Consider the following 20,948-nt stretch of genomic DNA (forward strand, 5'->3'; position numbering starts at 1 on the left):
ATCTACAGAAGTTAATTTATCATCATGTTTCAGAGTGAGTGTCTGATATTGAGACACCAAAAAATAAGTTAAATTGGATATCAAACCAATTAAATACAATTCTGCAATTTTTAATAAACACCAGATAAAACTGTGATAAAAATAGATTATAAGCACCAAACTATATGAACAAATACACAACCTGTTGGTGACAGATATTGAACAAACAAACTAATTATAAATTGTGCTGAAAAGCTTTATTAAACATTATGTCATCCTAACTGGAACAGTGCCTTGAAAATCTTTTTGATGTCATGTGGAAAGGAATGATGAAAACAATATGGTGGCACTAAAGACCTGTTTTTGACAAACAGCCGACCACAACTGTCAACGCCAGTTGCTAAGTAACAACATTCTGTCCTACCCCATAATGCATACTGATATGAGGGCAGTGAATCTGCTATTATGTCACGGTTGTAGGAGAAATGATTGTGTGAGAATCCTTCAAAGTTTGCACCATTGATTGTTTGATGTACTGCCAATATGGAATCTGTAGCATCTACTACTGTGAAGTTCTTATAACGAGAGAATGCTACAATCCAGTTGTCATAACCAACACGTCCAATTACAAACTTGGGAAATTTCTTCCATGGAAACTTTCTATCAACGATGAAATAATCCTGTGCATCTGCATTAAACTTTGTTCCCATTGTTACAGATTTTTTAATCAGACTTTTCCATGATTCATTTTTGCCACTGTCAATGTCCAAGTTTGTTCGCTTCCCAACAATCAGTACAGGTTTACTTGCTAATCCTTCGTCCTGTACAAAACTGTTCACAAATCTGATTGTTTTCATCAAATTGATTTCATACATTATATCAGCATTAGAAAACATAACATATGTTGTTGGGTACAAAGCTAAAACCGTCAAGTACAATGTTTTTAAGACAGGCACTCCACCGATTGCTGCATCCATAACTGGTAGTACTACATAATTCAATGATTCACCCAGTTTACGTGCTCTACTACAGTTGGTAAAAAGAACAAAGTTTTTGACACCTTTTATAGCCTTCCAGTTCTTTAAAGCATTTTTATTTGCTATGAACTTTGATTCAATATAATCAAAAGAAGTGAAAATAGTAAGAGTGATAGTTCCAATGACTTCTTCTTCATGCACTATACAGTCCTCAGACAGTGTTCTCGTTGGTTTAGTTACCTGTGGTAAAGATGATAATAATGACAGTTTATTTACCTGTGGTACAGATGATAATAATGACAGTTGGTTTACATAACTGATGGAGAAAAGAAATAAAATTGTTAAAAACAAAACTTTGAAACACCTTTGATTAATTAGTGGTGTACATGAACCAAACATCATTTCAGGTTTAGTAACAGTTCCTACAATTTCTTTAGATACTGAAACCAGTCTAATTTAAGTATGATAAAGTCAAGACTATGTAACATGTCACTCTAACATGATATAAATCATATCTGTATTAAAGACTCACTTTACAAAACAAGTTACATTTCAAAAAGTAAACCACCTTAAGGCCTTTACATCAAAATGTTAACAAAGAAAGGTTACAATATCTCTAAACAGTAGTAAAAATACTCATACATTGAAAACTAAGTTAAAACACACACACAAAATCAAATCAATCAACTCATTATTATATATATATATATATATAAATTAGAACATTTAAAAGTTACCAACTGACTAGATCTTGTTACATATAATAAATAAATTGTCAAGAAATGACCCTAAAAGGTATACATGGTCCAATAGGTAGACTTAAGACTTCCCTAAAAGGTATACATGGTCCAATAGGCAGACTTAAGACTTAACTAGTTCTTGTTAAGATATATCATTTTTTAAGCTGTAAATCTTCTTCAATGCAATAAGTTTTAAAAATTAACACTTAATTGAAAACAATGAATAATGCTTTATTGTAATTGACTTTTTATCAATAATGCTTACTATGATAATGGCTTTTAAGAATGTAATAAATTTTTGTAAGTTTAATGCTGATAACGTTAATCTTTTGAGAAAAGAAAAAACACAACAAAACAATACAACACTCCTACAAACAAATTACAACAACAAAAATATGTACAATAAATCACAACTATTGAATATATATGTAATGATAATTAATATAGCCTTAATGCTCTCGAACGGAATAATATATAATGCTAATTAATATAGCCTTAATGCTCTCGAACGGAATAATATATAATGATAATTAATATAGCCTTAATGCTCTTGAATGGAATAAATAAATGACTGAAATTAATAAAAAAAAAAAAAGTTAATTGGCTAGATAAAGACCTCAATCAAAATACAATCAACAAGTAAAATATTCTACATACATTTTAAAATAACATACAGTTCACATTTATTGTAATTGAGTATTAACAATTAATTCATAATAAAATATAAACATATATATATGTCTTACTCTGTAACCTAATCACAACCTTTAACCACTGCTGAAGTCAGTAGCACCAGAAACAGCAGGTATCACTTCAATTAGTCAAACTATCAAAGGCAAAACAATAAAATAGCACTTGAATATGTAATTGTTGAGTATTTGGCAATAATAATTATGTGCAGCACCAAGACTAGAAGTCACTATAACTGTTGATATTAACAATGGAAGCACTTCATAAATATGAAATCTGAACAACATAAATAACAATTAATATATGACCAGTGACATAAATTACAATAAATATATGACCAGTGACATAAATTACATTGTATTATATAATATGACATTGTTATAAAATAAATATTACTTAAACATAAATAAACAACAGTATTAACTGCATAGACCAGAGTATTAACTGCATAGATCAGAGTATTAACTGCATAGATCAGAGTATTAACTGCATAGATCAGAGTATTAACTGCATAGATCAGAGTATTAACTGCATAGACCACATAAAATAACAGCCTATACGAGTGGTAATAGTGAGTGAACTTAAGTGTTCTGACAAAAAACTCTGCTATTATATATAGAGTATATGTATGTTGTTAATTAGTGTTGATAATTAACCAAATCACAAATATTAACAAGACATGTTTAGTCGAACAATAAACAACAAACACAGCACCTCAAATATCAAATATAAGTAATATGTTTAACCAAGAGAACACATAGGTATATTGGCTATCCCATTTTAGTAAGTGCAGGAAAACATATGCAGTACTTTCTTCTTACTGAAAGATTAAATTCTTTTGTTGTAAAATGACATCCTTTTTTTCAAATCCTGAAAAGAAAAAAAAATAGATATATATTCATGCTAGTCTATTATCTATAATGTGATGCAAGACAGTTGATTGTCAGATGGTTATAAAAATAAAGAATATGATACCCATGTTGGCAGTGGCATATTAAGGGGGAGTGGGAGGTGTTGTGGGTGTATGCCTATCTCACAGGCACTGGTCTCAGAAAAAAATTTCCCATATACCTTAATATAACACAAGGTACTTAACTTGCATTTTAGAAAAATGTCAGGTGGTGACGAAGTTCCGTTATATGCCACTTTATAGGCTGTCAACCCCACTAAAACTTGTTATATCGAAAATCTAAATTGATTTATCTTTACAATGGTGTATAACATGCCTACATTTGTTGTCGGAATCATCCGTAGCAATCCTACTAAAGTATGTCAATCGTAATAATTTTGCAAACCGCTGAAGAATTGGCAATAAACGCGTCACGTCTCCTTGTATATCTCAGTTTCCGATTGGTCAATTCTATGGGAAAGTCTAAATGATTCTCGGAGTTATCTGATCTTGTTTCATTTCATACGTAAAGTCAAGAGAGAGTCTGCATGACATTGACGTCATGGGAAAATTTGTAACTTATTAGACATACCACAGACAACTCTTGTTAGATTTTTTTCACGGTATATTATACAATTTCACTAACTGTATGATAAGTTCTATTCATACGAAAACTAACAGTTTTTTCTGAATCAATTTTTATAATTAATCATTTACTGCGAGACGTGTATTGCCAATTTTGTGTAGGTTGACGAAATAATTACGATTGACATACTTGGGTAGGATTGCTACGGATGATTCCGACAACAACAGTAGGCGTGTTATACACCATTGTGAAGATAAATCAATTTAGATTTACAGCATAACAAGTTTTAGTGGGGTTGACAGCCGAGACAGCATTTTAAATGGAATTTCGTCAACGTATGACATTTTACAAAATCGCGAGTTAAGTACCTTGTGTTATATAAAGGTATATAAGGGGGGAGGGGGGGGGGGGGAATCTGAGACGAGTGCTTGTGGCCTATCTTTGATTATAAAATAAATAAAAACAATTGTTATGTTTTCAATCATATATGTATGTTTTTAGTATGTCATAAAATCTGTTGACCTGCCTTCACTTGGCAATATATCTTCAATTATTGGAAATTATGTCCCTTCCCTTTAAAAAAATCTGGACTCACCTTTGGTTGAGAATCTCAGAGATAGTGTTATATACTACAGTAAAATCTGTTAAAGTTATGGGAAACTTCAAATTTAAAATTTGAATATGTTTTATATCCTTCAATGGCTAAGTTTTATTATAAAACAAGTGTATGTAAATTTTCTTGTGAAAGAAAATTCTTTATATATTATAAACAATGTAATAAATATACTGCTATTTAATTATTGTCTTCCTATACTCTAATTCACAGATATTTTTCTTGTATGTAATACCCTTAACTACCAGACCTCTTGTTAGAACTTCAACTATTGCAAAGCACAAGTGCAAGGGGAATCATAATTTCGATAACAATTTAAAACAAGAGTGCACACGCTGAAATGTCTCGCCTTCTATACTAATCATTGATATTATGTTGATAGTCCTAAGTATAAAGCTTAGTTTTATTACAACTGTCTCATAAACTTAACATTAATCAAGATAACTAAACAAAGACCAATGAACCTTGAAAATGAGGTCAAGGTCAGATGAACCATGCCAGGCAGACATGTACAGCTAACAATGCTTCTATACAACATATATAGTTGACCCATTACTTATAGTTTAAGAAAAATAGACCAAAACACAAAAACTTAACACTGTGCAATGAACCGTGAAAATGAGGTCACCGTCAAATAAAACCTGCGCGACTGACATAAAGATCATTTAATATTTCCATACACCAAATATAGTTGACCTATGGCATACAGTATTAGATAAAAAGACCAAAACTCAAAAACTTAACTTTGACCACTGAACCATGAAAATGAGGTCAAGGTCACATGACATCTGCCCGCTAGACATGTACACCTTACCATCATTCCATACAACAAATATAGTAGACCTATTGCATATAGTATGAGAAAAACAGACCAAAACACAAAAATTTAACTATAACCACTGAACCATGAAAATGAGGTCAAGGTCAGATGACACCTGCCAGTTGGACATGTACACCTTACAGTCCTTCCATACACCGAATATACTAGCCCTATTGCTTATAGTATCTGAGATATGGACTTGACCACCAAAACTTAACCTTGATCACTGATCCATGAAATGAGGTCGAGGTCAAGTGAAAACTGTCTGATAGACATGACGACCTTGCAAGGTACGCACATACCAAATATAGTTATCCTATTACTTATAATAAGAGAGAAATGAACATTACAAAAAATTTGAACTTTTTTTTCAAGTGGTCACTGAACCATGAAAATGAGGTCAAGGACATTGGACATGTGACTGACGGAAACTTCGTAACATGAAGCATCTATATACAAAGTATGAAGCATCCAGGTCTTCCACCTTCTGAAATATAAAGCTTTTAAGAAGTGAGCTAACACCGCCGCTGCCGCCGCCGTAGCCGCCGCCGGATCACTTTCCCTATGTTGAGCTTTCTGCAACAAAAGTTGCAGGCTCGACAAAAATTACAAGAAACTCATTTCATATGACTTAAAAAGTGTATGGTAATTAAGAATCAGTGAAGATTTCAAATAAAATTTATTTTAAATGTAAATAATATTATACGTAACTCATTATTAAGCTTTAAGACTACATATTACACAAACATGACAAACGAAATATTAAACATAATTACACCTCATATAATAATGCCGGATTTTGATTGGTTGGTAGCCAGTATATTTTAAACCCATTCTAACATTTTTTCCTCATTTCAAACGAATTTGCCTGTTTTTCAACACTGCCAGTGAAAATGCCTCAAATACCATGGTATTTGCCATTTTGGATATTCCTTTTTTACCCTCGCGAGCATCTTCCCGCCAAAAGATTTCAGATATGACGTTACATAAACTGAAAGCCAGCCTACATGTATTAGTTCATGCATAATTCCCGCGGTTCTATGATCATAGATATAGGAAGATGTGGTATTATTGCCAATGAGACAACTCTCCATCCAAATAACAAATTATAAAAGTTAACCATTATAGGTCAATGTACGGCCTTCAACACGGAGCCTTGGCTCACACCGAACAAAAAGCTATAAAGGGCCCCGAAATTACTAGTGTAAAACCATTCAAACAGGAAAACCAACGGTCTAATATCCACTTATTCTTAAAATTATGCATTAACATGTTTATGAATTAAAGCTTACAACTATTTATCTGCACATGTACAGCGAGTTTTAATCCAAATCTATTTGGTGTAATTAAACAGATATATCATGTTATGGAGGGGTATTTGCTAAAAAATACCAGTCTTGGGACAGAATTTCACAGTACCTTGACAGGTATTTTTCGCAAATACCCCTCCATAATATGATATATCTATTAAAAAACTATTAACATATGCATTTAATTGATGTTCATGCAATCGTTCAGGTCAATTTTCATTTCACATATATACACAGCTATTAAAACAAATTGCTTCTGATAATTTTTCAAACAATTTTCATGAAATAAACCCAGCTTACCTTGTGCAAGAATATTTTTGAACACCAACATGATTTTTTATGATAGTCTATCTCTAAGTGATGACATGTAACAGCACTCTATTTATTCAGCACACTGTCAAGCTATATAACTGGAAGTAAAATACAAATGAACTGAATTAAAACAGAATAATGTTAGAAATTGTAATCTTGTAAAAATATCAAGCATGCCTTGCTCACCTGAATTTCAACAGAGTTTTTAAAAAATGTAAAGATATTAAAGTTGACTTTCATGGATGATTTAGTTCAACTTTAGCCTTTATCTATATTGACCAAGTGGAAATGAGAATGAAATGACCTTATGTCCAAAAATAAACCATCCATGTATTATCAGTTGTTCAGATTATATAATTTTTATCTAACTAAACAATCAATTCATAAATATATATGTAAACAAAATGTGACAAGATGACTTTGTATAAACTTTTAATATTCAATGATCCATGTACGATCTTGGATGTGTATTGCAATTAAAAAAACTAAACATTGCAAAATTGTTAGCTTATGAAACCATCCTTTCTAAAATGTCTAAATTAAAAAGAGATATGAACCTGATGTTCAGTGGTTGTCGTTTGTTCATGTGGTTCATAAGTGTTTCTGTGTCTCAGGTTTTTATATAGATTAAACCCTTGTTTTCCTGTTTGAGTGGTTTACACTAGTCATTTTGATGGCCCTTAGCTTGCTGTTTGGCATGAGCCAAGTCTCCATGTTAAGGTCATACTTTGATGGTTAACCTATAATGGTTTACTTTTACAAATTATGACTTGGATGGAGAGTGTTTCATTGGCACTCATACCACATCTTCTAATATCTATTTGCAATAATACATAATTAATCAATCATTATACAAAGGTTAATTGTTTTGGGTTTCAAGAGGTTGACCTCAAACTTGGGCATCCAAAAAATATTTGAGCCAGCCAAACAATTTCTTTGTCTTATTATGTGGTATGTACCATATAGCACTTAAAGGGGCACTAGCTATGATATATATATAAAAAATCTAATATATTTATTTTTTTGGCTCAATTTCATTATTGAAATGGAAATCGTGAAATAATAATTTGCTTTTAGCAGCCAGTATGATTTAATTTCTTCAAAATAAGCTAAAAAATATTGATTATGAATTATTCACTTGCAAGTGGATAATTCGACCTCATTGAATCCGTATTCATGTGAACTTAAATTTAACCCCTTAGCTTGAGATGGTTAACACATGAATTAAATGTGTAAAGTTATTTAAAGGAAAAGAATGTCAACATTGAAATTGAAACAAAGATAGATCATTTGATTGACTGATACGATCAACCAAAAAACTTTCTTATACAGGTAAAAACGATGATACACATTTATTTTTCATCTATTATATGAAATTAAATAGACCCAGAAAAAACCAACAGCATGAGTTTATTTAATCTATCTATATCTATATTTATGTTTACATCGCTTATATGGTCATCCAATGGCTTTAGAGGTCAACTCTAAGGTTAACTAAATGGCCTCTAGACTAAAATACATATGAAATGAAGCTACATATTTGCATGCTTGTGCCCTGTTAATTGTTATTTTAGACTTTTAAGTTTGGCTAAATGTTTTACATTGTTATAAATCAAATATGAAAATTTGATTAAAATCGGTGTCAGAACATGAGTTTGACAGCTGGTGCCCTTTTAATACCTGTATTTTTTTAAATTATTTTGTTAAATACTGTACATACATTGTACATGATGAAAAAGTGTTTTGTAAGATTTCCTCCAATTTGTACATCTGATTACTGAACAGATTTATGATAAATAAAACAAACCTGTACCAATAATCTTAGGGAGTCCATCAGGTTGCATTTGACTGATATTAAATCAAATTTTGCTAGCCAAGGTTACACTCTAGTTCCTGTTCACCCTCGGTAGATCAAGTACTAGTCAGTATTTCAGATCCATGTGGTAATTATCTTCATTGGTTGTACTTGTGACTGGCTGATTCCAATCAAAACTGCATTTAAGATCAAATGTAACTGCAGAAAAAGTAAATAGAAAACAGTTAACTTTTTTGACAACAGTTTTATTTAAATGCCCATTCCTATGTTGACAGAAACTGCCATGTTGTTAAAAAATCCATATTCCTGCAAATTTTATAGTCTGATTACTTGAAACAGAATGATTATGAAAATATTGATGACTTTGTCCTCTTTCACAGTTAATATCTGACTCATATTAATCTATATTTTAAAAGAATCCATGACAACTTGCCTCAACTTTCTACCAAATCTCCCCAATAATAAAACAGGGTTCAATCTGCAAACTTGCCCCACTTAAGTTTCATGTGGACCCTATGGTTAAAATGGCCGTATTTTCACCTCAAAATTAGGTATCTAATGTCCATCTAATGTCCATGTCAATTAAAAATGCTCACTTTAATTTTTACCTGTCGGGAAGTTCTCAAACCTGTTTCCCAACTTAGTTTATTTTGGCACCAAGTTCTGGAGGAATGAAAAAAAGTGCATGGCAAAATCCTGGTAAGTTTTTATTTTTTTAAAACATTAAACATACTTAAAATTCATTTATCTAGGGCATGCTATGCCTTAATTGTTTTACAGATGCGCAGGTTTGTCTGTACTCAGAGTAACTTTTGAGGTGAAAATACGGCCATTTTAGCCATAGGGTCCACATGAACCTTAATAAAAGGAGTTTAATCTCACTGTATGTAAAAATGTATAGACCCTACCGATGAAAAAGAGTTTAATCCCTCTGCATAATTTAGCACGATATGTATTCGTTTAAAAATATGTAAGGAAAGAAGACAGGTCTTTATCTGATGGATATGACTCCTTCCTACCAGAGGGCAAGTTGGTAGGCCTAAAATCAGAGGCATTTGACTCCTTCCCACCAGAGGACAAGTTGGTAGGAAATTAAGGCCTAAAGTCAGAGGAATATAACTCCTTCCCACCAGAGGGCAAGTTGGTAGGCTTAAAGTCAGAGGGATATAACTCCTTCCCACCAGAAGGCAAGTTGGTAGGCCTAAAGTCAAAGGGATATAACTCCTTCCCACCAGAGGGCAAGTTGGTAGGCCTAAAGTCAGAGGCATTCGGCTCCTTCCTACCAGAGGGCAAGTTGGTAGGCCTAAAATCAGAGGCATTTGACTCCTTCCCACTGGAGGACAAGTTGGTAGGAAATTAAGGCCTTAAGTCAGAGGGATATAACTCCTTCCCACTAGAGGGCAAGTTGGTAGGCCTAACGTCAGAGGCCTTTGACTCCTTCCCACCAGAGGGCAAGTTGTTGGTAGGCCTAAAGTCAGAGGGATTTAACTCCTTCCCACCAGAGGGCAAGTTTGTAGGCCTAAAGTCAGAGGGATATAAGTCCTTCCCACTAGAGGGCAAGTTGGTAGGCCTAAAGTCAGAGGCATTCGACTCCTTCCTACCAGAGGGCAAGTTGGTAGGCCTAAAGTCAGAGGAATTTAACTCCTTCCCACCAGACAGCAAGTTAGTAGGCCTAAAGTCAGAGGCATTTGACTCCTTCCTACAAGAGGGCAAGTTGGTAGGCCTTAAGTCAGAGGGATATGACTCCTTCCCACCAGAGGGCAAGTTGGTAGGCCGTAAGTCAGAGGGATATGACTCCTTCCCAAAAGAAGGCAAGTTGGTAGGCCAAAGTCAGAGGGATTTGACTCTCTTTCATTAGAATGGGGCAAGTTGGCAGGTTTTATAAAATCCTTCCCACCAGAGGGCAAGTTTGTAGGCCTAAGTCAGAGGGATATAACTCCTTCCCACTAGAGGGCAAGTTGGTAGGCCTAAAGTCAGAGGCATTCGACTCCTTCCTACCAGAGGGCAAGTTGGTAGGCCTAAAGTCAGAGGGATTTAACTCCTTCCCACCAGACAGCAAGTTAGTAGGCCTTAAGTCAGAGGGGTATGACTCCTTCCCACAAGAGGGCAAGTTGGTAGGCCGTAAGTCAGAGGGATATGACTCCTTCCCAAAAGAAGGCAAGTTGGTAGGCCTAAAGTCAGACAGTATGACTCCTTCTCACCAGACGGCAAGTTGGTAGGCCAAAGTCAGAGGGATTTGACTCTCTTTCATTAGAATGGGGCAAGTTGGCAGGTTTTATAAAATCATTGATTATTAACAGGATATATACAACTCATTTTCATTAGTGATGGACAGGTCTATGATTCCTTTAAAATTCAAAAGTGGGCAAGTTGGCAAGCAGAAATTCAGTTACATTCAACTCCTTTTCATTAGTATGATTAGTACGGTGATTTAAAAGAAAGTAAGGAGATGGTCTAGATTTGTTGGCAAGGTTGGTGAGTTGATAGAAAGTAGGCAAGTTTGTGTGTAGCTTTTTTACAGTGGATCAAATTGTTTTGCTTTAACATCAAATAACGCAGCAGATATTTGGATTATTTAAAAAAAAAAAGGTGAATGTGTCCATGGGACACAGATGATGTCCCCACTTGCATATAAAGTTATAAAGGGACGTCATGATTCTGGAACAGTAAGAGTGATGATACCCAAATTTGTACTTGATCTGAGTTTTTTGGTAAAAAGCATTGTGATACGTTTCATAACATTTAGTTGAGGCAAACTTAAGTATTAATGAGAAAGGAAACCAAAAATCGAGCATTTTTTCCATTTATAAATGGACATAACTCTAGAACAGTATAGGTGATACCCCCAAAATTCACACTTGATCTGTGTTTTGTGGTAATAAGCATTGTGTATATTAGATCGATTGGTTTTCAATTTACAATGGTGTACAGAAAAAATACCTCTCAAAAATGGTTTAAAAATTACCTGCAGCTTTGTTTGAGATAGCAATTCAACATGTACAGCTTTCCTTTTTTTTCCCTCCTTATTAAAAGAAAAAATTCAGACAGATGTTATTATCTTCATGCTATAAAAATCATATATACATTTAATTCCAGGCAGGATCAGAACCATAAAATCATTACAATTATCATTGTTATTACATACATTAATTAAAATTTCGTCTAACATCTAGACATGTAATAATATAGCTCCCTAAATATTTAAGTACAGACAAATTTTCACAAGTAAATAACCAAACAAATTTTGCCTCATTTGAAAGATGTATAAAATTAGGAAAAATACAGTTTATCTCCTTGAAAAATATCTCCCTATCATTTTTGTATGCTGGACAACTAGTTATGACAGTACCAAGAATGAAAGTATGTACATGATGTAGAAATTTTGTTCTTAAAAAACACATTTATCATTATTTGCTGCAATTGCAATGAAAAATAAGCTTTAAATTTTATCCAGATCTTTTTAAATAGCTGAAAATTGAAACAGGACAGACAAAACGATGTGGGACTATCAATAAATGCTCTTGTAAGACATGAGTAAGATTGCAACACTAAAAACAAGTTTGAACTATAGAGTATGGTGGGGTAACTCTTACTGCTCTAGAGTTATGTCCAGTTACAACTGGAAAAATTGCTGAATTTTTTGTTTTTGTCCTTTAACTTAAGTTTGCCTCAACCAAATATTTTGAAACTTTATATAAAATGTTGTTCATCTTCAACCAGATTTAGAGTACATTTCTTACAAAGCCTTTTGTTAATTTATTATATTAATATTTGTTAACAGTTATATATAATTTTCACCTGTATTTACTGTTGTTTTTGAAATCATGTAAAATAAGGTTAATATCATAATTAATAGTATTAGATATACTATAATCATATTTAAGATAATAATATCAATAACGAAAAACTGCAAAATTTCCTAAAAATTACTAATTCAGGGGCAGCAACCTACCAACAGATTATCTGAAATGTTCAGGACAGATAATTCTAAACCAGACGAACCTTTTCAACCCCATGTCAAATTTGCTTTAAATGCTTTTGTTTCAGAGATATAAACCAATCAAAGTGCTGGATAGCACCTCTGGAAAGTTTGCAACTATATATGTGTATTATTTCAAATAGGTCATGTACAAAATGTAGGTTATAAACGTGTATTATTTCAAATATGTGTTTAATCACAGTTTTGATTTTTCAAACTAAACTATTGTCTTGCCAGCAATTTCCAAAATTCACTTTTTAGGCCCCATTTATGGGCATTATGTTTTCTGGTCTGTGCGTCCGTTCGTCCGTCCGTCCATTCATCTGTCTGTTCCATTCAGGTTAAAGTTTTTGGTCGAGGTAGTTTTTGATGAAGTTGAAGTCCAATCAATTTGTAACTTAGTACACACCAGAACACACCCGTGATATCTTGGGTCTGTGACTGAATTAAAGTATATAACTATGCGTAAGCCTTATTTTAGTATTGGGATTGTCATCTGATAAAGTCATGCAGTATATAAGATGCACAGTTTTCTCTGCTTTCAAAATCTTTCTGTTTGAATCCGTCAACCTGGATCTTATCAATTATTGGTAATATTAATTACTGCTGACAAATTGGACCTCGTTATTTTAGTATTACAGATGTTCCCTTTGATTTAATCTTTCTAAATTAAATGCCAAATTACAGTTTTTACTCCATTTTCACGGTCAGAAAAAATGATAGTGCAGATGGGGCATGCATGTACTATGGACACATTCTTGTTTATACTTCTAAATCTTAAGACCGTTTTAATTTCACATGATAAATGTATAACCGAAGAAAGCTACAAGTCAAACATATATAAGGGTATATATACTTGATAGGGTATACTGAAAATTTCACCCCTTTACACCTAGAATGGTAAAAGTGACGCCAACAAAATTCAAGCTTGACTTGTGTTTTGTGGTTATAAGCATTGCGTATAAGTTTCATAAAATTTGGTTCAGGCAAACTAAAAAAAGAAAACAGAAATCAAGTTTGGGATGTATGGATGTACGTACAAGTAAGGGACGTACATACTTATAGAAAAAAACAAGGATACAACTCATTATGGTGGGGGCATAACAATAGTAGTATGACCTCAGGAATAAAAAGTTTATATACACTAGATTCATACAATGTTGATCTGAGGTGCTTATAACCCTACAACACGTTTTAGTTTCTGCTGTGTAATCACCATTGAGGCAATGTTATTTGTTTTTTGTTTTGAGCCATTTATTTGATATACTAGTAATCATTGCATCAGTCTTAGGACCACACATTGTTAATTATACATGTAGGTCAATCTTAAAGAATTTTACTGCCCCAGGAATAAAGTGTGAGGATAAAAAGTTCTGGATCCGATACTGCATTGTTAAGCACTAAGAAAGTCAGTTTGCTTGTACAATGTAGATGACGACTCGGTTGCTTTTAAATTATACTGATGCTATGATACTTATTGTCATTAAAACGTTTTTTTCTGATGTCTGTTGTCAGTTTGATGCACTTGAGCATGCTGAACAAGTGAAGGTCCTCATATCCACATTGGAATGTGAAACAGTTAGTATTCAAATAACAGAAGTTTTCAAATGATGTTTGCTGGGAACAGTATATCTAACATAATAATATATATGTTCCTGATGTTTGGCATCAAAACTTTCAGATCGATGTCAGTTTTGACAAAAACAATGCATTTTTCTTTAAAGCCGGTATTTACCTTATTTACATGTTCTTGGCGTGAGACATAAGCCATATAATTATCGATTATTTTATATTCTATCACCTGTGTATTGTTAAATAAATCAAACCATTATCACTTGTCAATTATCCTACAACTTGGTCAAATATCAACTTGTTCTCGCATACCGGACTCTTTCGATATTCTCGGGCTTTTACTTATTCAATAAAAACAGTTGTAAATATCGTACATAGTAAAAAATAGTGCGGGAAAATGTTCATTCATGAAATATTCATGAATGAAACGCTGTCTCACGTAGATTTCTTTTGATTTTCTTCAGCCAATGGCCGATCCGCAAAGTAGTTTTGTGATACTTATTTACAAAATGAAGTTAAATTCATCTGAATTGTCGGTAAACATTTATTCCTTTTTTATTTAAGCTGTAATCTTTTCAAAAGAGTAGCAACTCAAAATATCCAAGAACCAGAATTCGAACACTAGTACTACATTATCTTGGAGCAGAACATTGCGATAGTCTGTCTCACTGGAAGTTGAGGCCGACGCCTATGGAAAGTAGCTATAGCAAGCTATAGCAAACTTTCCAAAAACTGTGTTTTACCTCTATGTTCTATTTTATATACCCATGTCCGCCCATGTTGGTTGGCAGGCAGGGTGAACGGACACATTTTCAAAACTTAATACCCTAAAGATGATTGAGTTTGGTTAAATGTGTCTCAGTAGATTTAGGGGGGAACGTTTTTGTAAAAGATTACAAAAATTGATGAAAATTGGAAAAAATTGACTATAAAGGGCTATAACTCCTTAAAGGGTCAATTTAACTCCTGACAAATTTGCTCTAAATGCTTTAGTTTTAGAAATGTAAGCAAAAACTGCATTTAAACTCTACGTTCTATTTATAGCCAGGTTGGTTTGCAGGCAGGGTCTTCAGGCATATTTTTAAAACTAGATACACTAATTTATGGTGATGGTGGCCAAGTTTGGCCCATTAGTTTCAAAGGAGAAGATTTTTGTAAAAGTTAATAGACAACGACCGACAACAGATGCCAAGTGATGAGAAAACCTCACTGTTAAAAATAATGGATAGGATTAAGAGTTTTGAGTTAACCAATAGGCAGGATCATGAGCAACTTTGCAAATAAAAATGGCAGGACCAAAAAGAGTGAAAAATAAAAAGACAAGACAGAGATATAACTAAAACAAGAATGTGTCCGTAGTACACAGATGCCCCACTCATACTATCATTTTCTGTTAAGTGGTCTGTGAAATTGGGATAAAATCTCTAATTTGGCATTTAATTTAGAAAGGTCATATCATAGGGAACATGCATACTAAGTTTCAAGTTGATTGGACTTCAACTTCATCAAAAACTACCATGACCAAAAAAATTAACCGGAAATTTGAACTATCATTTTCCATGTTCAGTGAACCGTGAGACTGGGGTCAAAACTCTAATTTGTCATTAAAATTAGAAAGGTAGCATTAGAAAGATCATATCATAGGGAACATGTGTACTAAGTTTCAAGTTGATTGGACTTCAAAAAAACTACCTTGACCAAAAACTTTAACCTTAAGTGGGACAGACGGACGAACTAACGGACGGACGAATGGACCCACAGACTAGAAAACATAATGCTCCTTTACTATCGTAGGTGGGGCATAAAAAATTATGCAGGATGTGCCGAATTGTCTTTGGATCAGGTGCCGAATTGACAAGTTGCCTATCTGGTCAAACCAAGAATTGTAACTGCTAACTCTAAATTAGCACGACGTTAGTGGAAAAAAATAACATTGATGTTCCCCACATGACGCATGTAAATTTCTTTACCATATTATAAAAAAAACTCTCTCCCGTCGAGTAAAAGCCAGTATTGGTACCTTCGACGTAACGATACAGATACAGAAATACAAGTTGACGACTGACGTGAGGGAAAATATGCCGGATGCACCAAGTATTAAAAAAAACCTGACCAAACACGGTCAAGATTGACATGAATCCGAATTGTTACACAGAACGGCTATTTTTAGACATGACTTTTGTTATGGTTTGTGTAGACTTAAAATAGATCACAAATTATTCAGGAACGGTTTAGATACAATATTTCACCACGGTTCGGGTTGAAAATTTATGTTACCAGCCGTTTAAACAAGATCAAGAATAAAATATTATCAGACTGTACAGACTCAGAGTGAGACAGTATAAAACCAAGGAATCCTGGAAACTCAGTGAATAGCTTTTTGTTGTATTTTTTTACCAGGAATTTTTAAACTGTTGCATATTTGTGCACATAAAGTTTTACTGTCGAAGGATGGCAAACTCATTACTTGATTCACTCAAGTCATTTGACAAAACAAAATTGAAACAAACAGACACTAAAATTACAACCACTGAAGGACTACAGATAGTCGAGAAAAGGGATTCTCACGGACGGATAATACACGAGCTGGTTGGAGGGAGAACATACGGCTTTGTTGCATCAATAGTAGATGATTTACAAGTTGGAGAAGTTTTATCCGATCATTTAATTATTGGTAAGTTTTAATACTTGTATCCATTTGTTTGTGTGTTTGTTGTTTATAGATATAAAGTTATTTTCTTCATCATTCATTTTCTTCATCATTTATTTTCTTCATCATTTCCACTGATCATTTCACTCTGTTCGTTCGTACTATGAAAAAAGATATTTTCTGATCTTACTAAAATAAACAACAAACAAGAAAATGGGTTTTGTGTTCGTTACAAAGATTCAATAATTTTATAAAATTAACAAATGACTAACAAAACAATAAAGATCATCATACATATGTATCAATGTCAACATGTTTTATAATTACACAAGTATCAAGCGTACTAAGCTACTACTAAAAGGAGGGGGGAGGGAGGAAAAGCTAACGCATTAATCAAACAGACCCATACAAATTCCTTATATACCCTCACCCGGAAACGCTCCTTCAAAAACATAACCCGGGAAAAAATACCAAGTAAGGAAAACCCCCTTTATGACATAACGGAACGCAAAGAAATAGATTGACGCGTGGTATGAGTGCCAATGAGACAACTCTCCATCCTAGTCACACTTTGTAAAAGTAACCATTATAGGTCAAATTACGGCCTTCAACACGGAGCATTGGCTCACAACGAACAGCCAGCTATTAAAGGACCCCAAAAATGAAACATGTTCTTATATAACTTATTATAGAACTATAGTAAACATTTTTTTTGTAGGATCACAGGATGTAGCCCATGACTTATCATTGTTGGAAAAGTTCAAAGTTACCCATATACTGAACCTAGCTTCTTATGTGCAAAATAAATACCCAGACAAAATCAAATATAAAACCATTAAAATTAATGATCTTCCAGAAGTGCAAATTCTTCCCTATTTTGATCAAGCATTCGAGTTTATTGATGAAGGTGTGAGAGACGGATGTGTATTGGTTCATTGTAACGCTGGTGTTTCTAGGTGTTCCACGGTAATTATTGGCTATCTGATGAAAACCCATCACATGAGTTTAACTGAGGCTTACAATTTAGTAAAAGAAAAGAGACCTGCTATCCGTCCTAATGATGGATTCAGGGTTCAGTTGAAGACTTATGAGGAGAAACTGAAGATGGATCGAAAGTCGTAATCAGTATCTTTATCCATTGAATAAATGGAATACCAATAGGTCGGACGTTTCCATCCAATAAATGGAGTTCCAACAGCAGTGATATAGATAATAACAATTTATGATGAAAAAACTGATTTTGAAAATACATTTATAATAAAATGAATTAATCACTATTTACAATTCTAAATTTTCTTTAATAATTCGTCCAAATCTTCCAAATATGAAAAATTAGGAGATGACCAACCGATGTGAAATAATTTCTAGAGACCGAAGGACAATGATGAAACTGATACAGCTATTGGTCGTCGTACGGCTTCAACAGTGAGTAACCACATACCTTAAAGTCAGGTATAAAACATTCCGACATGACAAAATGGGTAATATTTTTAATGATAACACCAAATATGGCAGACAGCAACCAACGAACCACTGAATTAAGGGGGCTCCTGGGTATAAATGAATTTTTATACGACCGCAAAATTTGAAAAAAATTTCGTCGTATATTGCTATCACGTTGGCGTCGTCGTCGTCGTCGTCGTCGTCGTCCGAATACTTTTAGTTTTCGCACTCTAACTTTAGTAAAAGTGAATGGAAATCTATGAAATTTTAACACAAGGTTTATGACCACAAAAGGAAGGTTGGTATTGATTTTGGGAGTTTTGGTCCCAACATTTTAGGAATTAGGGGCCAAAAAGGGCCCAAATAAGCATTTTCTTGGTTTTCGCACTATAACTTTAGTTTAAGTTAATAGAAATCTATGAAATTTTGACACAAGGTTTATGACTACAAAAGAATGGTTGGGATTGATTTTGGGAGTTTTGGTTCCAACAGTTTAGGAATTAGGGGCCAAAAAAGGGCCCAAATAAGCATTATTCTTGGTTTTCGCACAATAACTTTAGTTTAAGTATATAGAAATCAATGAAATTTAAACACAATGTTAATGACTACAAAAGGAAGGTTGGTATTGATTTTGGGAGTTTAGGTCCCAACAGTTTAGGAATTAGGGGCCAAAAAGGGACCCAAATAAGCATTTTTCTTGGTTTTCGCACCATAACGTTAGTATAAGTAAATAGAAATCTATGATATTTAAACACAAGGTTTATGACCATAAAAGGAAGGTTGGTATTGATTTTGGGAGTTTTGGTCCCAACAGAATAAGGGGCCCAAAGGGTCCAAAATTAAACTTTGTTTGATTTCATCAAAAATTGAATAAATGTGGTTCTTTGATATACCAAATCTAACTGTGTATGTAGATTCTTCATTTTTGGTCCTGTTTTCAAATTGGTCTACACTAAAGTCCAAAGGGTCCAAAATTAAACTTAGTCTGATTTTAACAAAATTGAAATCTTGGAGTTCTTTGATATGCTGAATCCAAAAATGTACTTAGATTTTTTATTATGGGCCCCAGTTTTCAAGTTGGTCCAAATCAGGATCTAAAATTATTATATTAAGGTGGTACCCAACACTTTCACTAAAATTAATTTGGCTCGTTTAATTTTCATAAAATTTTGTAAAAGTATTTACTTTGACCCTTTAACAAAAATATCAAAATATCAAAAATTTTGAACTAACCGTTTTGTCAGAAAAATTACACTGGTTATATAGCAGTTTGACAAACACCAATTTCGATCATTGAGAAGCTTAATATTCCTTTTACAACACAACGTAATTAAAACGTTTAGCTGATTTTACAGAGTTACCTCCCTGTAGTGTTAGGTACCACCTTAAGTATTGTGCAATAGCAAGTCTTTTCAATTGCACAGTATTGCGCAATGGCAAGAAATATCTAATTGCACAATATTGTGAAATAGCAAATTTTTTTTTAATTAGAGTTATCTTTCTTTGTCCAGAATAGTAAGCAAGAAATATCTAATTGCAAAATATTGTGCAATAGCAAGATTTTTTTTTAATTGGAGTTATCTTTCTTTTTCCAGAATCAACTTAAATCTTTGTTATATACAATATACAATGTATATTCACTTTTTACTACCAACTGATAAATTAAAATAATCTTTACCATTCAGTGATAACAAGCAGTTTTTTTACATCTTAATATTCTATGATGTATTTAAATGAGTAGTTATTGTTGCAAACTCCATTAGAAATTTTAATTGAGATTAGTTTTGGAATAAGGGAAAGGGGGATGTGATTAAAAAAATTGGGTTCAATTTTTCTCATTTGAAATTTCATAAATAAAAAAGAAAATTTCTTCAAACATTTTTTTGAGAGGATTAATATTCAACAGCATAGTGAATTGCTCTAAGAGAAAACAAAAATTTTAAGTTCATTAGAACACATTCATTCTGTGTCAGAAACCTATGCTGTGTCAACTATTTAATCACAATCCAAATTTAGAGCTGAATCCAGCTTGAATGTTGTGTCCATACTTGCCCCAACCGTTCAGGGTTCAACCTCTGCGGTCGTATAAAGCTACGCCCTGCGGAGCATCTGTTTTTTTCTAATATAGGATTTCGCTATATTTTTTCATAAATGAACTTTATCATATACTTAAAAGAAAAATGAAATAAAAAAATGGGGTCACCGTTCATTTAAGCTAAAATCTGCCTCTAGAAGAAGCATACATTTTTGTTAAATGTCCTTTTTTTCTGTTGAACTAATAGGAGAAAAAGAGGAAATATCGAAATAAAAAAATAACCTAATATAAGAAATCGCTTAAATTTTACAATTATTTAGTTTATGTACAGCTTATTTGAAAACAATAATAAAAAATATAGGTCACCGATGAGTTAAAAAGATATTTCAAATTTAAGGCCAAAAAATGGCATTTTTGCACCAAAGGGAGATAATTTGGAGCTTTTTCAATTTTTAAAGTCATCTGGGGCCAAACCAAATAATTTTTTTGGGTTGTTTTTTGTACCATATCATAAAGTAACAACTAACAGTGTAATAA

The 20,948-nt window shown here is 33.1% G+C and overlaps 2 protein-coding genes and 1 long non-coding RNA gene across 3 annotated transcripts; 1 reads left to right on the plus strand and 2 right to left on the minus strand.

Annotated features, from left to right (window-relative positions):
• Positions 1–214: 214 nt before the first annotated feature.
• Positions 215–2,980, minus strand: LOC139513278 (uncharacterized). The gene has a single exon (XM_071301624.1). The coding sequence runs from the start codon at positions 1,356–1,358 to the stop codon at positions 252–254; it is 1,107 nt and encodes a 368-aa protein (XP_071157725.1). The 5' UTR covers positions 1,359–2,980; the 3' UTR covers positions 215–251.
• A 27-nt stretch (positions 2,981–3,007) lies between these two features.
• On the minus strand, positions 3,008–16,269 carry LOC139513280 (uncharacterized). The gene is made up of 4 exons (XR_011662418.1): positions 16,254–16,269; positions 8,724–8,930; positions 6,905–7,014; positions 3,008–3,256 (listed from the first exon to the last, which is right to left on the minus strand). It is a non-coding gene; the product is annotated as an uncharacterized lncRNA (long non-coding RNA).
• A 167-nt stretch (positions 16,270–16,436) lies between these two features.
• On the plus strand, positions 16,437–18,210 carry LOC139513281 (dual specificity protein phosphatase 19-like). Its single transcript, XM_071301625.1, has 2 exons — positions 16,437–16,957; positions 17,652–18,210. Exons 1-2 carry the CDS (start codon positions 16,735–16,737, stop codon positions 18,053–18,055), a joined length of 627 nt encoding a protein of 208 aa, XP_071157726.1. The 5' UTR covers positions 16,437–16,734; the 3' UTR covers positions 18,056–18,210.
• Positions 18,211–20,948: the final 2,738 nt, after the last annotated feature.

Source organism: Mytilus edulis, chromosome 2 (genome assembly GCF_963676685.1).
Source record: "Mytilus edulis chromosome 2, xbMytEdul2.2, whole genome shotgun sequence".
Taxonomy (NCBI): domain Eukaryota; kingdom Metazoa; phylum Mollusca; class Bivalvia; order Mytilida; family Mytilidae; genus Mytilus; species Mytilus edulis.

Excerpts from the sequence above, each read along its gene's own strand:
- LOC139513278 (XM_071301624.1), bottom strand. The coding sequence starts at position 1,358 with ATGATGTTTGGTTCATGTACACCACTAATTAATCAAAGGTGTTTCAAA.
- LOC139513281 (XM_071301625.1), top strand. The coding sequence starts at position 16,735 with ATGGCAAACTCATTACTTGATTCACTCAAGTCATTTGACAAAACAAAA. Across the intron at positions 16,958-17,651 it reads ATCCGATCATTTAATTATTG|GATCACAGGATGTAGCCCAT; the intron begins GTAAGTTTTAAT and ends TTTTTTTTGTAG.